At 48.6% G+C, this 14,735-nt stretch overlaps 3 protein-coding genes across 3 annotated transcripts; 1 reads left to right on the top strand and 2 right to left on the bottom strand.

Annotated features, from left to right (window-relative positions):
• Window positions 1-193: 193 nt before the first annotated feature.
• Window positions 194-1,881, bottom strand: LOC120676860 (putative L-cysteine desulfhydrase 1). The gene has a single exon (XM_039958189.1). It carries the CDS (start codon window positions 1,809-1,811, stop codon window positions 423-425), a length of 1,389 nt encoding a protein of 462 aa, XP_039814123.1. The 5' UTR covers window positions 1,812-1,881; the 3' UTR covers window positions 194-422.
• A 5,777-nt stretch (window positions 1,882-7,658) lies between these two features.
• Window positions 7,659-10,309, top strand: LOC120674612. Its single transcript, XM_039955766.1, has 3 exons — window positions 7,659-8,879; window positions 8,973-10,016; window positions 10,085-10,309. Exons 1-3 carry the CDS (start codon window positions 7,659-7,661, stop codon window positions 10,238-10,240), a joined length of 2,421 nt encoding a protein of 806 aa, XP_039811700.1. The 3' UTR covers window positions 10,241-10,309.
• Window positions 10,310-10,683: 374 nt separating this feature from the next.
• LOC120674611 lies at window positions 10,684-11,327 on the bottom strand. Its single transcript, XM_039955765.1, has 2 exons — window positions 11,130-11,327; window positions 10,684-11,046 (listed from the first exon to the last, which is right to left on the bottom strand). The coding sequence occupies exons 1-2, from the start codon at window positions 11,325-11,327 to the stop codon at window positions 10,684-10,686; spliced, it is 561 nt and encodes a 186-aa protein (XP_039811699.1).
• Between the last annotated feature and the right edge of the window lie 3,408 nt (window positions 11,328-14,735).

Below are 14,735 nucleotides of genomic sequence, written 5' to 3'. Positions count from 1 at the left end.
AGTACTGGCTACTCATCAACAAAATAAAGGATGAAGTGCAAAAGACATGCCTTACCACAGATTGTCCTCTGAGTTTCTTGAACACGAGAGAAATCGATTCTATACTGGAAACAGTAATTATTACTCTTATGCATAACTGAACTATTTTTATGCAAATTAGGCAATTCTATACTCCATCCTACGAACAAAAGTTGAAAAAACCTTGAAAATTATAAGCTATCGGTACATTTTTCATCTGAATTCGGCAATGTACAGGTGCACCAATAGCACATATAGATGTTAGTGGACATGTACCATGGTACAGCATGTTTGAGTACAGGCTAGAGGATACAACCACCGGCAGTCAGCAGAGAACATGTTGCCAGCATTATTTCTGAAACTATACGAAGAGAATGAACAAAGAGAAAAGCAGAACTACAGTTTCAGTGAGATAGCACCTTGGCAGAAGGTCTCAGCTTGCTGCAGGAGAAACCATCAAGAACAAGCTTGTTGACCGCATCCCTGAGGACCTCATACTCCTCCCTGACATTGTACACCTGATGTGAGATTCTCACATACCCTGTCACTTGATCGCCGTTGGCGTCCTTGGCCATCTCTTCTTGTCCTTCAACACTTCTCGAGTTGTTGAATATTGGCACCTCGACTTTGAAATCGTTCCTCAACATGCCCCTCAATCTCATCGCGTCATCGTCGCTGTCGATGCCAAGGCAACCTGGCAGGCCGACCATGACCATGCTTCCGCACATTTCCGGCGGCGAGCCAAGAAACGTTCCCCATGCCTCGGCGAGCATCGTGCCCATCTCGATGACCTTGTCATGGTTGCGTCTGCTTATCCCCTCGATGCCCCCCTCGAAGCGGCTCATGAAGTCAACGGCGTCAGGCACAACGAGCTGGGCGCTGTAATCCCGCACCCCGATCCAGGCGCTCTCCATGGGCAGCCCGTTGCCGTACTCGCTGGACACGACGGGGTGGTGGAGCTGCCCGGCTATGGGTTCGTCCTTGCGGATGTGCAGGAAGGCGACGGCGGACGGGCAGAAGAACCACTTGTGGAGGTTGCTGGTGTAGAAGTCGGCCCCGATGTCGCGCACGTCGACGGGGACCTGGCCGATGGCGTGCGCGGCGTCGACGAAGACCTTGTCGACGCCCTGGTCGCGGCAGATGGCGACGAGCTCCTTGACGGGGATGAGGACGCTGGGCATGGAGGTGATGTGGTCGATGACGGCGAGGCGGACGGCGCGGCCCCCGGCCTTGGCGCGCGCGAGCGCGGCGCGGAACTCGGCGACGACGGCGGCCGGGGACGCGACGGGGAACGGGAGCGGCACCTCGACGACGGCGGCGCCGGCGCGGGCGGCGTACGCGTGGATGGACTTCTTGACGGAACTGTAGGTGTAGTGGAGCATGAGCACGGCGTCGCCGTGCGCGAAGGCGCCCTCGGCGAAGCTCCACGCCACGTGCTGCATGACGATGGCCGCCGCCGTGGTGGCGTTGTCAACGAGGGAGACCTCGGGGGCGCCGCCCGCCCCGGCGGCGGCGGCGACGGCGGCGCGCGAGCGGGCGAGCCCCGGCTGGAGGGCGTGGAAGTAGAACGCGTCGGGCTGCGCGAGGAACAGGCGCTGCCACCGCGCGCGCGCCGCGAGGACCGTGGCCGGGCAGCAGCCGAAGGTGCCGTTGTTGACGCGGGCCACGGCGCCGTCGTGGTGCGCGAACTCGGCGCGGATCTCGGCCTCCGTGATCAGCGCGCGGGGGCGCTTCGCCGCGGCGTCCCCGTTGTCGACCGTCACTTCTTGACCGCCGTGTGGAGCCGTGGCCATCGGGTTTTCGGGGGCTGAGGGTTGCTGAGAGGCTGATGAGATCGTAGCGAGGACTGGAGGAGGGAGAGGTTCGACTCTGGGGTGGGGGGTCGTAAATGCCACTGCATACGAATGTGTTGAGAGGTTTGATTGGGGGTAGCGACGGGTCAACGCACCTGCATACGAATGCCCAGGAACAGAATCCTATAACCATGACAGCCAATACAAAATTACGGTATCCGATTGGCCGCAGGCGGCGGAATTCTCCTAGCTACTGCTAGGAGCTGGGTAGCCTGATCCGTTTTTGGACGGAGCTGCCATCAATATTTTTTGATCTGCGGAACGTGGGATTGGGACGGACGTGGGACGGACAATTATTATTTTGTTCTAGAAATATTTTATTTATAGAACATTCAACCTTTATATGAATTTTCCTAGCAATAAAATCATTCGAATATATTGAGGTGTGATCTTATTCTAAAGGATTTTTCATAATTATTATACTGATGCAACCAAATTTTAGTTTCTACAATTTTCATAGTTATGTGAATTTTTATAATTTATTCTATTCGGCTGCCTGTGGATGGTAGCTGTTGCTGATTTGTTGTAAGAGAAAAGTACTGCTGATTGTCTGCTGGCTGGTAGCTAATAATGATTTGGTGTGAAAGAAAAATACTACTTTCTGGCTGGCTAACAAACCAGCTGAACAGAACCAATGTGGATTTGTGAGTTGTGTTACTTTTTACTAATGAGTATTCCGAATGGACGCTATCCTACATTGCCACCTCCACTGCACTCCACGGCATGTCAATGGATAACGACTTGCACGCCCCAAGGAAAGCTTGGTCGACATCCAGCTTCTGCGACGCAGCAAATGCTAGCCGCAGGTGCGGCCCCCCGTCGTGCGGGGGTGCAGATAATTTTCTTCCCGAGGCGCCCCCCTACTACCACTAGGCTCTTGTAGTTTTTTTAGGAATAAGTCCATTTCACCCGTCAACGAATCCGGAATACCCCCGAACTTCAAAACCAGGAATAGGGAGTCCCTGAAGTTTGAAAACCAGTTACATGACCCCCCGACCCTGTTTTTCCTCTGTTTTTCGCTGGTTTTGACCGAGTCGCATGTCCACATCAGCTCCGCCTCCACATCACGCCGCCTCCACTTCACGCCGACTCCACGTCGGATCCAGCGGCGGTCAAAACGCTTTCCCCCCACCTCTCGCTATCTCTCTCTCCCCTGCAGTCGAGCCGCCATTTCCCCCTCCCGCTCCCGTCCCTCCCAACCCTAGATCCGGCGGCGGCGGGACGAATCCCGGTCGTAGCCGCGCAGCCCCGACTAGGCGCCGATGAGGAGGTCTGCGCAGTCCGGTGCGGCATCAAGCGGGTCGTCGTCGTCAAGCCAAGTCCGATTGGAGGGGGGGGCCAGCCTCGTCGCCGATTCCGTATCGGGAGGGGCCACTGCAGTACTGGCCGCCTTACCTGTGCCATTGCGGGAAGTAGGCGGCAAGGTTGATTTCCTGGAGCGATGAGAACCCTGGGAGGAGGTATCTGAAGTGCTTGAGAGCACGGGTATGCGCTGCTCCCTTAAATAATTTTGCTTTGATCTGTCTGTTGTCTTGAATTTCGGTGGGGATGTTGTGTAGGCTGGGGGCTGTGAGATGTTCGCCTGGTACGAAGAATCCACAACGACTCCCTTTGTGAAGCAGCTGCTACATGATTTGCGTGACATGGTCTGGCGTTTGAAAAGGGAGAACGCGAAGCTGTCGATGGCAGTAGACGAAGCAAGATTGGAGCTGGGGCAGGTCGGTAATGTGGGAGATGCAGAGCTGATAGCTGTGAAAGAAGAACAGAAACTCAAAGAGCAAGAAGCTGCAGCACTGGGTGATAGAGTTAGGAAACTGGAGAATGAAAGATTGGCGCTTCTGTATGCTTTTGGCTTGCTGTTTGTAGCATTTGTGTTGTTTAGGGTCATGTAATATCCTTGTGCTCATGACATTGAGTCCTTTGAACTACTTGACTATGTAATGTGTAACTCTATTGCTGCTGTTTGTGCAAGGAATGCATGTCACAAATTGTCAGGCAAGTGTAATGTAGGCCACAAGTTTGGCTTTAATTCAGGACAAGTTTAAAATGCACACATAACAAAGGCTACAAGTTTGGCACACATAGGAAAGTACTAACAGGCCACAAGTTTGGCTACATCCATAACTGACACATCAACTGGTACATAACATTGGTTGGGGTATTCACTTCTCAGGTGACATCAACAACCGTGGAAGAGATCTTGCCCTTTTTGGTGTAAGTTTCTTCCTCTCTGGTTCTTTAGCTTTGACTTGAGCTTTTGCATGGCCAGATGTGACCTGGACTGTGACTTTGGAATTTGCTTGAGATGTTGGGATGTTAGCCTCTAGGTTCAATGCTCCAGAACCACCAGACCTTGTGTAGACCCTTGCAGTGGCTGAGGTTTTGACATACATGTCCTGAATCAAAATGGAGCAATGTGTTAGTATTGCAATTAGGGTACAAATTGTATGGTACAAATTGAGTACAGACCTTTGAGTTTTCGGCAGTGCTGTTAGATGTAGAGGCTACACTTTTCCTTTTTCTTGAGTTCACTGCACTATGTTGGGAGTCATGAACAAGAACCTATGAGGGACATACAATTGGTTAGTGATGAAATGTGACAGATAGCAAGGGTAAAAGCAACCAAATGACTACTAACCATAGCATTTGGGCCTGCAGAAGCAGTTGGATTGGGTCCTACTGCTGAAGGTGCTGCATTTCGAGCTGCACTGCTCTGGCTTCCAGTGAATGCAGCAGGTCCTGATGCTACTCCATGCCTTCTATCACATGAACTAATGTTGTGGCCTACACCCTTGCACTTGCTGCATCTGATTCGAGTTCCAACTTTTTGACACTCTTGTTGTCTTAGGCTTTTCTCCAGATTCTCTCTTCCTGTTGTTTTTTTGGCCTGCCAGGCATCTTTACATATCCAGGGGCTCTAGGCTTTGGACTGTTAGACACTGCCCAAGCCTGCATTCCCTCCGCAGGCTCCAAGCAATGGGCATATGTTTTCTTGAATTGCTCAATCCCAATGAGGGTTTGCTCTAATTCTGCTGTCATACTTGTCAGCTATCCTCTTTGCTGTCACCAATTTATTGTCTCTTCTATCAAGACAAGTAAGCTCATCAGTGAAAGTGCTAATCTGCCAGCCCTCAATTCTTATGTTGGTTGACAGCAGACAAACCCAAGGGCATGTTGGCCAGTCACATTTAGCCCTAACTCTGTACCCTTCATCCTTAACAAAGTTGATAACCTTTCTTGAATCCAATGCATACTTGGTCACTGCATTTTTGAATTCCTTCTTCTCTGCAAATTTCATCCCCAAACATAAAACAGACCTAGGACCTTTATCCTTGTACCTAGGAAACTCATTATTGTGGCTCACAATTTCTCCATCACTGCCTAGCTCATCAAATGACTCCTCCTCACCATCACTACTGTCAGCATAAGGAGTCTCATTCCCTTCATCTGTTGCTCCCATCTCACCATGAGTTACAGGAACCTTTCCACAGAAATCAAGGTCATCCAAAGTTGGTACTTGACCTTTTTTGCAATTCCTCTTGTACTCCTTGAATCTATTCATAATTTGTTCAGCTTCCTCATCAACCTTAGAACAACTATCATCACCAGGTAAAAAATCACTATCAGATGAACTGCCTCCTTCAGCTACTACCTTGTCTATCATGGTACTAGAACTAAACTCTCCTGCATTCATCTTTGCTGACAAATCTAACCTCTTGCTGCATGTAGACTTCTCACCAGTTATGGACCCATAAAACTTCTTCAGCTTGGCTATATCTTTTCCATAATCTTTGGGGGAAGATTTACTGCTGGTCACCTTCTTGCAGCCAATAACTTGCACTGCATCATCACTATCTGATTTGCCTACCTCACTGCCAACCTCCATCTCTTTCTCTTGGTTATAATCTGCATCATCTTGTGCATCATCACTACTTTCCACACCATGCTCTACATATATATCAGCTACACCTCCATCTGTGATACAATCAACCATATCCAGGCATGCCTTATTGTCACAGAACAGTCCAAATAATATCGATCAAGTGCACTAATTAACCATTTAACTTAATCCTCCGATACTGCACTTCACCAGTACACCCAGATTGCCTGCTATAACCAGGATCGATTATATGGGAACTCTCGCCAAAAGACGAGCACAGGTGATTACAAGCAACAAAAGTTTTCAAACTTAACTTACAACCAGAGTTAAACAAAAGCCTCCAAATTAATTTACAATAAAGTTTTACAAGCCAGGGTTACATTTCGTATACAGAGTTCAACGCAGTGGAACATACAACCAGTTTAAAACAAGTTTCAAAATACAGTACGGTAGATAACGTCGATGACAAAAGAAGAGCTTCACATCTTGCCCACTGATGTGAGGCTCACCTGCCTGCACTTCACGGAGAAGACGGGACCCACTCGACCGTCCAACCTGGAGGAAGAGACTGACCAATCCAGGACGCACCGATTTCCTCGAAGTCTTCTGGAATACAGCCTGCTCAGAAGGTTTACAACCAAACCCTGAGTACTCTAATACTCAGTAAGGCTTACTCAACTATTGGTATATACTTAGCCGACTCCTAAATATGCAAGGCTTTTGGCTCTGGAGTTCTTTTGCTGAAAAGCCACTAGTACTGGATCCTTACTTTCAATATTGGAAAAAGTTTAAATAACCCCCCAGACTATGATACGTTGGATACATAGGACTCTGAGGTATGAAACCATATACCAGACACATTAAACTTTTGCAAATGGTACAAACAACCCCCCAAGGCGGTATTGGAGCCCGGTTTTGCCCGCGTGGCTGTCCACCCTGGCTTCCCCCGCCACCGTGTCTCTTGTCCCCGCCTGTCAGACCACCATGGACAAAAGGGGAAGCCCAGCGCGGACCAAAGGGGCGGACCAGTCCCGGACGACTCCGCCTCCTCTGTCTGTTTCTCGGTCTCCTCGTCTTCTCCGAGGCGTCTCCGTCGTCTCCGGCAAGGCGCACGGCGGGTTCATGATCAGGAGGTCCGTTCGCTAAGCGGTCTGGCGCAGGAGCAAGAGGTTAGTCCCCGCTTTGCCGTTCACCCATTTTTGCCCCAAGGTTTGGTCGTGATTGGACTAGGTATGGGAATGAGGGTTTCTATGGGAGGGGAATTTTGGAAGTAAATGGCGATGAAGTAGTGTAGTTTTATGTATTCGGCTTGTTTGTAGTAGACATAGTTTGGATTTTAGGCGTTAGGGTTGTGGGTTTAGGTTATTTTGGTGAAAAGTTGGGGTTTTTTTGGGGGGTATTAGGTTCCTGCAGGTTGGGGTAAAAGTATACAAATGCGTAAGATTTTGATGTATGATTGCTGCACATGTTTTGATATTGCAGGATGGATAATCTTGCTGTTCGGTTTCACTTTGGTGGGTCATTTCTCAATACCGGTGGGCAGTTGCAATATGTTGGAGGGAGAACAGGGATGTCCGAAGTTGAGTTGGACAAGATATCTTATCCAGAGATCAAGGGTCATCTTGCTGATCATGTGACCCACTCGAGCTGCTACAGGTTGCATTGGTTGAAGCCTGGTTGCCAATTGTCAGATGGCCTTTTGTTACTTACTGATGATGCATCATGCCAATGGATGGCTGATAACATGACTGATGGAGGTGCTGCAGACATATATGTCGAGGAAGTCTATGGTATGCAGTGTGTTGAGCAGAGTCCTGAGAAAAAAGGATAAGGATTGGAGGAGTTTTATGCAGTTCTATAGATCCCCACCTAAGATTTCACAAGACTACAATGAGGCTGAATGCTATATGAGTGGTAGAAGCGAATATGAGCAGAGCTATGTTGATGGTTCTGCTGATGACGAGGTAGATGATGCTGATGGCAATGCTCATGAAGACAACAGTGACAATGACACATCAGATGAAGAGTACAAGCAGCCACCAGAAGATGACAGTTCTGCTGATGACGAAGAAGGCCAACAGTTGAAGAAATTTGCAAAAGAGATTAAGCGCAATATAAAGGCTAAGAAGCTTGGAGTCCATGGGAACCAGCTTGGAGAAATCAGGCTTGAAGATGTTGTGGCCGAAGTGCCAAACTTAGATGATCCTGGTAGCCCATGCTACGACTCTAGTGATGCCTATTCCTATGAAGAAGACAGTGATGGAGAGACACAAAGGTGGAAGAGCATAGAGAACCGATATGACAGCAAGGCTGCAGTTCCTATCTTCACACTTGGAATGGCCTTTAGGAGCAGTAGGCAATTCAAGAAGGCAGTGGTAAAATATGGCATAGCAACTCACAAGCACATCAAGTTTGTAAAGGATGAGAAGAAAAAGGTGAGGGCTATGTGTACTTGGAAAGGTTGCAAGTGGCTGATATATGGTTCCATCACCAGCAGGTCTGAGTGGTTCAAAGTTGTTACCTTTGTTGATGAACATACTTGCCCACCAAGGAGAGACAACAAGTTGGTCACATCAAACGTGATTGCAAAACATTATTACAGTGAAATCAAAGATAATCCCACCTGGAAGGTTGGCCTTATCAAGAAAGCAGTGCTTAAAGACCTGCTTGCAGATGTGTCCATTGCCAAGTGCAAGAGAGCAAAATCATTAGTTCTAAAGGCTGCTCTAGATTCCATGAAGGGTGAGTACACTAGGGTTTATGACTATCAGGCCGAGCTTCTTAGGAGCAATCCTGGCTCAACAGTTGTGGTCTGTTTAGACCCTGAAATTGAGGACAGGCATGTCTTTGAAAGGTTCTATATTTGCTTTGATGCTCTGAAAAAAGGATTCAAAGCTGGATGTAGAAGGGTAATAGGATTGGATGGGTGTTGGTTCAAAGGTGCCAACAATGGGCAGTTGCTCTGTGCAATAGGTAGAGATGGTAATAATCAAATGTACCCTGTTGCTTGGGCTGCTGTGGCAACTGAAACATATGAATCCTGGTACTGGTTTCTAGGGCTGCTACAGAAAGATCTCGACATCTGCAATGGAGGGGAAGATTGGGTGGTAATATCTGACCAACAAAAGGTAAGGAGTACCCTCTCTATGAATGGTTTCTGTCCTCAATTGTAGCAATTCCTTAATTGTATACATCTGATAATTGTGATGCTTCATATACAGGGCTTGCTAAAGGCAGTGAGTGAACTGGTTCCTAATGCTGAACACAGGATGTGTGCAAGGCATATATATGCAAATTGGAGGAAGATACATACAGATAAGGAGTTGCAAAAGAAATGGTGGGGTTGTGCTAAGGCACCTAATAGAATACTTTTCAATTACAATAGGGCCCGCCTAGCTCAAGATACACCACAAGGAGCTCAGGATATGATGAAGACTAGCCCTGAGCACTGGAGCAGAGCATTCTTCAGGTTGGGATCCAATTGTGACTCCGTGGACAATAATCTGTGTGAGAGCTTCAACAACTGCATCATGGATGCAAGATTCTTTCCTGTTATTTCCATGAATGAAGCAATTAGGAAGAAGTTAATGGTGAGGATTCAAGAGAACAGAGCAAGGGCAGAGAAGTGGACAGGGACAATTTGCCCTAACATTTTCAAGAAGCTGAAGGTCAACATCATAAGGTCAGGCAAATGTGATGTGCTGTGGAATGGAGATGATGGCTTTGAGGTGCAGATGAAAGAGAGTCACAGGTTCATTGTCAGCTTGGAGCAAAGGACTTGCTCATGTAGGTACTGGCAGCTTTCAGGACTGCCCTGCTGCCATGCCATCAGCTGCATCTACAAAGCTTCCAAAGTGCTGGATGAATTTATAGCTCCATGTTTCTCTGTGTCAGAGTACAATAAAACCTATGCTCATGTCCTGCAGCCAGTTGAGGGCCCAGCCAATTGGCCAATTTCTGATATGCCAAGGCCAGAACCTCCAGGTTTTGTCAAGATGCCAGGTAGGCCCAAAACTGAGAGAAGGAGGGAGCCTGGTGAGGCACCAAAGGGGACAAAGCTTAGCAGGGTTGGCACAAAGATGACTTGCAGGCTGTGTGGAAAATCAACTCACAATGCAAGAAGGTGTCCAAAGAACCCAGAAGCAGGCAAAAAAAAGAATGCACATATAAAGAGGGATGCAAAGAAGACGAAGAAAGATGGGCAGCCATCAACTTCGGCAAATCGACAATCTACATCCAGGGGTAAAAAGAGGAAACTTAGTGAGGTATGTGAGGCCCTCAGTGTCCTATGGCATTTCTGTTTCTATAAAAATTTACACCTCTCCATTTGTAGGACCTGGCTCAAGGCCCTGCTCAAGTTCCTGTCCATGCTCCCGCACAAGGTACCTGGGGCAGCCAGACAAGTTCCATTACCCAGCCAGCAAGCCAAGGAGGGACATCTCTAAGGCGTTCAAGAATTGCCCATCTGTTGTTTGGGGACAACATCTAGTAATAGGCAGTAGGGAAGACAATAGTAATAGATCAGCTAGTTCAGTTAGTCTTTTGGATGAACAATGTATTATATTTAGTGTCCATGTAGGACCTGGCACTAGAAGTGCATGATGCACTTGTGCAGCCTTTTGGATGAACATGTCTTTTGCTTGGTCTTTTGTGAAAACTTCATGTAACACCTGACTTCACCAGTCCTTGAAGGGTAGCACAAACATAGATATGGATATAAGTGCAACTAACTGCACTTTAATTTGCACAAATTCATATGCTCTTGTTCCAGTTGTTCAATTATGCATTCCTATTGTGAACTGGTTTGAGATGCACAAAATGCACATTTTTATTGTGAACTGCTCTGAGATTCATTGAGGTCAACACAAAATAGCTCATTCATTCATTCATGCCTTACACACAAAATGCATCAATCCTGGACAGCACCTGACATCAAGCCATCACAACACCTAACATCACACCTAGCATCACACCAACCACAAATACACACACAAAGGAACAGACTGATCTAGACCTATCCCCTGCACACATCTTCATAGCCATTGCTTGTAGCAATTCATCCTTCTCTGCCAACTTCTTTTTCATTCCTTCTCGTTCTTCCTGCAGACTTTGGTTCATCTTCTTTTGATCTTCAAGCTCCCTGCTTACAGTCACATCAACACTCTGAAGCTCATCAACCTCATCTCTCTCTGCCTTAATCCTCCACACAGCATTCCGAAGATCTATCAACAAGGTCTTCATGAATTCAGAATGCTCACCATCAAACCACGAGAAGAACTTGCAGTCCATAGATGACTGTAAAGGAACAAAGCACATCAAGAAGGAATTGTTCCTGAACCATTCCAAACAAAATCAACAACAAAGAGACTCATCCTTACCCGTGCCCTGCTGCATCGGTAGTACCTGCGCCCCGGGTTGTCGTCGCTCCACGAAACCCTCCTCGGTGCCTTCAGCCCGCACCGGCAAATCACCGCAGGCGCATAGTCCAGAGGACCTTCGCGGGCAGGCACCGGCGGCCCCTTCGATGATGGTCGCGCCCCTGTAGAAGAGACCCAGGAGGAGGTCGATTCGGCCATCAGGTCGCCTCGCCAGCCCTAGGAGCCTTCCTCCCTCACCGGACCGCAACCTGCTCGCCTCCTTTTTCCCCGCCGCCGCACTTCTCTTCGCGCCAAAATAAGCCGGCTGCCCGCCTCCTCTTCAGCCCTATTTCAGCAGCGAGAGCACCCTGGTGGTCTGACAGGCGGGGACAAGAGATACGGTGGCGGGGGAAGCCAGGGTGGACAGCCACGCGGGCAAAACCGGGCTCCAATACCGCCTTGGGGGGTTGTTTGTACCATTTGCAAAAGTTTAATGTGCCTGGTATATGGTTTCATACCTCAGAGTCCTATGTATCCAACGTATCATAGTCTGGGGGGTTATTTAAACTTTTTCCTTTCAATATTATAGCTCCAATTAGTTTGATAAATAACACTAGATTTGCCTGAACAGCTAATACACACATGGATGATCATATTATCTTTTAAAGAACATAACCATACATCCACCTTTCATTTTTCTGTCCTTTCAATCCTTACTACGATGCGACGCATTGACCAAGGCTCTCATATCCGCGAGACACGGCGAATCGATCCGATTTAACCTTGCAAGGTGGACCTAACTCACACGACACGTGAAAACCCTGTCGGGCCACACACGTCAACTGTTCCCATAATTAGCCCGAAGTCTGAATCAAGCCCGCAAACACCCGGATGATGAGCCCCGCACGTGCGAACACCCGGTGAACCCGTGGGCCACTTCACCATCTGTCAACCCTACCCAGCACCGCAGGTCGAGACTCAGATTTCGACGCAATTTAGGTAATTAGCTTACCGATTTCGACTACCTCCTACTTCCGGCATGTGGTTAGTACTGTTCAATCTAGAGATGACAGCGGATCGGGTTCGGTGCGGGTATCCGCGGGTTTCGGTTTTTCGGGTTTCGGGTTTGGTGTTGGTTTTTCGCCCACGGTTTTCAGGTTCGGGTTTGGGTTTGGTTTCGGGTTCGGTTTTGGGTTTTGGTTTCCACCCGTGGATATCCAATAGATATCCGAAATAAATTATTTGGAATTAAAACTCATGTTTTATAATATGTTAATGATAATTTGTTTACTTATACTATTAAATTTATTGAAAGTTGAGTCATGAAAATATTTATTATTTGTTGCCTCTTGTTTATACATGTGAATATGTGTATATTTATCTGCGGGTTTCGGATATCCATTCGGGTTTCGGGTATCCGCTGGTTTGGTTTTGGTGATGGATTTCCGCCCGAATCGGTTTCGGGTTCGGGTTCGGGTTTCGATTTCGGGTTTCGGTTTTGGGTGCACGGAGACTCCACCCGATCTGAACCCGACCCGTTGCCATTCTTAGTTCAATCCTCAGTCAAAGGGCCAGCAACGGAACGGTCCTCAATCGACACAGGCGGAGACTCAACTTTCTTTTAATCCATAATCATGTCCAACTTTCCCTCCGCCCGGTCTCCAATTCCCTTCTCATTGCATTATTTCTCATAACACTGTCTGAAGTAACAACCCTATATCTCGCGGGTGACAGGAAATCACCCGTCTTCTACCGAGTTTACTTAAGTATAGCGGTGCTAGCGATAACTGCACTAGTAAGGACACTGGGTATTTAAGATTATGCATCTATGGTTCTAATCAATTCCTTGAACGTAAATGCACAATACTTTAAATATAACATGGAGTAATTAAAATAAGGGATATACTCCGGGGCTTGCCTTGCAGGTCAGCAGGGTTAGTGGCTTCTTCGGGAGCTTGATCAACGACTTCTCCTGGTTGCGTTTCTTCTGCGGAAGGCTCCTGGACCGGCTCGGCAATCAGCTCGTATGCGACTTCGATTTCCGCGTCTATACGATTAAAATATGCCATGCATGAGACTCATGAAATGATGCAAGGCAATGCAGTAAACATACAAGAATGCAGGGATAAAACGATAACAACAGCCCTAACTATGGTTCAAAAGGGATGGTTCAGTGCTAATATGAATTCCTGGTCCAAATGTCTTTTAGTCTGAAGTGTTTCCTATCAAGCAAAAGTTACTACACTCGTTTCGAAGTATTAATTACAACCCTAGAACAACATGGATCAAATTAACCAGGGCTTGTTTTGTTGCAAAAACACATGCATGAAAGAATTAATTACAACAATTATAAAAGAAAAGAGCCTAGCTAGGAACAAATTAAAAGCAAGCACCTAACTTGCAGATATGATCAAGCCACAAGAATTTACCAGCATAACATGATTTTGATAAAACATGCCACATAAATTCTCCAACATTTATTGATGACCGAAAATATTTATTTAACTCTAGCAAGGTAAACTAAACATAAATAGATTTACACAAAAGTGTACAACACCAGCACATGAAATTTTTACAGTGGATTACACATGCAAGGAGTAGGCTACTGCGCAAATTTCATAATTTTTAGAGCAATAGATCAACTGGTATTAAATAAACCTAGATTAAACACAAACCAAATTTTTAGCAGGGGCAAAAGTGACATTTCACATGCACCAGTATTTTTCTTCTGAAGATCTCGATTTTAGAAACCTAACAAAATTTAGTTTGCATTTTTAGGATTTTTCTATGAATTGTTTTGCAATTAAGAAATTTCAGCCAAAATAAAGAAAAAAAACAAAACCTATCTTTAACCCCCCCCCTCACTGACCCGCGGGGCCCACCCGGCAGTGGGACAGAGAGAGAAAAGGGGGCTCCCCTCCCCTGCTTTGCCTGCTTGCCCAGGCCGTGCACGCCGGCGGCGGCCAGGCGCGCACGCGGCGGCTGTGGGCCGGCCGGCCGGCGGCGCAGCGCGGGCGGGCTCGCGTGCAGGGGCCCGCGCAGGGTCGGCACGAGGCGGAGTGAGGCGGCAGCGCAAGGCCAGAGCGGCAGCGGCGGCCGGGCCGCTCCGGCCGCGGCGGAGCAGGACGACCACGGGATGCGGCGGCGCGACGTCGAGGGAGTCTCGGCGGCCTCGGGGCGCGCGGCGGTGGCCCGCACGCTTGCGCAGGGCAGCCCCGCGGCGTGTGCGCGGCGGTGGCGCCGGATTCACTCGGGGAGAAGGTCGGGGAGGATGAGGGGGTTGCGGGGGAGCTCACCGAGGGCTCGATTTGGGCGGAGGAGGGCCGAGAGAGGGAGCTCGACGGAGAGGGGCGGAGCTCGGCGGAGCGGCAATGGCGGCCGGCGGTCTGGGGGCCCGATTCCGGCCGGGTGTGGGCGCGGCTGAGTTCGTGGAGGGACGGAGGAGCTTCGGGGCGAGGTCGCGCGGCGCTGGGCGCGAGAGGACGAGGTGGGACGGCGAGGGGTTGTCGGCGCAGAGCTCGGCGGCGGCTCGAGCTCGTGCTCTGCGCGGCGGCAGCTTGACTCGAGCTGGAAGAAGGAGAGGCAAGGGATGGATAAGGGCGACGTGGCCTCGGGAAGGGATAGGGA

This window comes from Panicum virgatum, chromosome 5N (assembly GCF_016808335.1).
Source record: "Panicum virgatum strain AP13 chromosome 5N, P.virgatum_v5, whole genome shotgun sequence".
Lineage (NCBI taxonomy): Eukaryota > Viridiplantae > Streptophyta > Magnoliopsida > Poales > Poaceae > Panicum > Panicum virgatum.
This window is presented reverse-complemented; position numbering and strand designations above follow the sequence as displayed.

Excerpts from the sequence above, each read along its gene's own strand:
- LOC120676860 (XM_039958189.1), bottom strand. The coding sequence starts at position 1,811 with ATGGCCACGGCTCCACACGGCGGTCAAGAAGTGACGGTCGACAACGGG.
- LOC120674612 (XM_039955766.1), top strand. The coding sequence starts at position 7,659 with ATGAGTGGTAGAAGCGAATATGAGCAGAGCTATGTTGATGGTTCTGCT. Across the intron at positions 8,880-8,972 it reads TAATATCTGACCAACAAAAG|GGCTTGCTAAAGGCAGTGAG; the intron begins GTAAGGAGTACC and ends CTTCATATACAG. Across the intron at positions 10,017-10,084 it reads AAAAGAGGAAACTTAGTGAG|GACCTGGCTCAAGGCCCTGC; the intron begins GTATGTGAGGCC and ends CTCCATTTGTAG.
- LOC120674611 (XM_039955765.1), bottom strand. The coding sequence starts at position 11,327 with ATGGCCGAATCGACCTCCTCCTGGGTCTCTTCTACAGGGGCGCGACCA. Across the intron at positions 11,047-11,129 it reads ACCGATGCAGCAGGGCACGG|TCATCTATGGACTGCAAGTT; the intron begins GTAAGGATGAGT and ends GTTCCTTTACAG.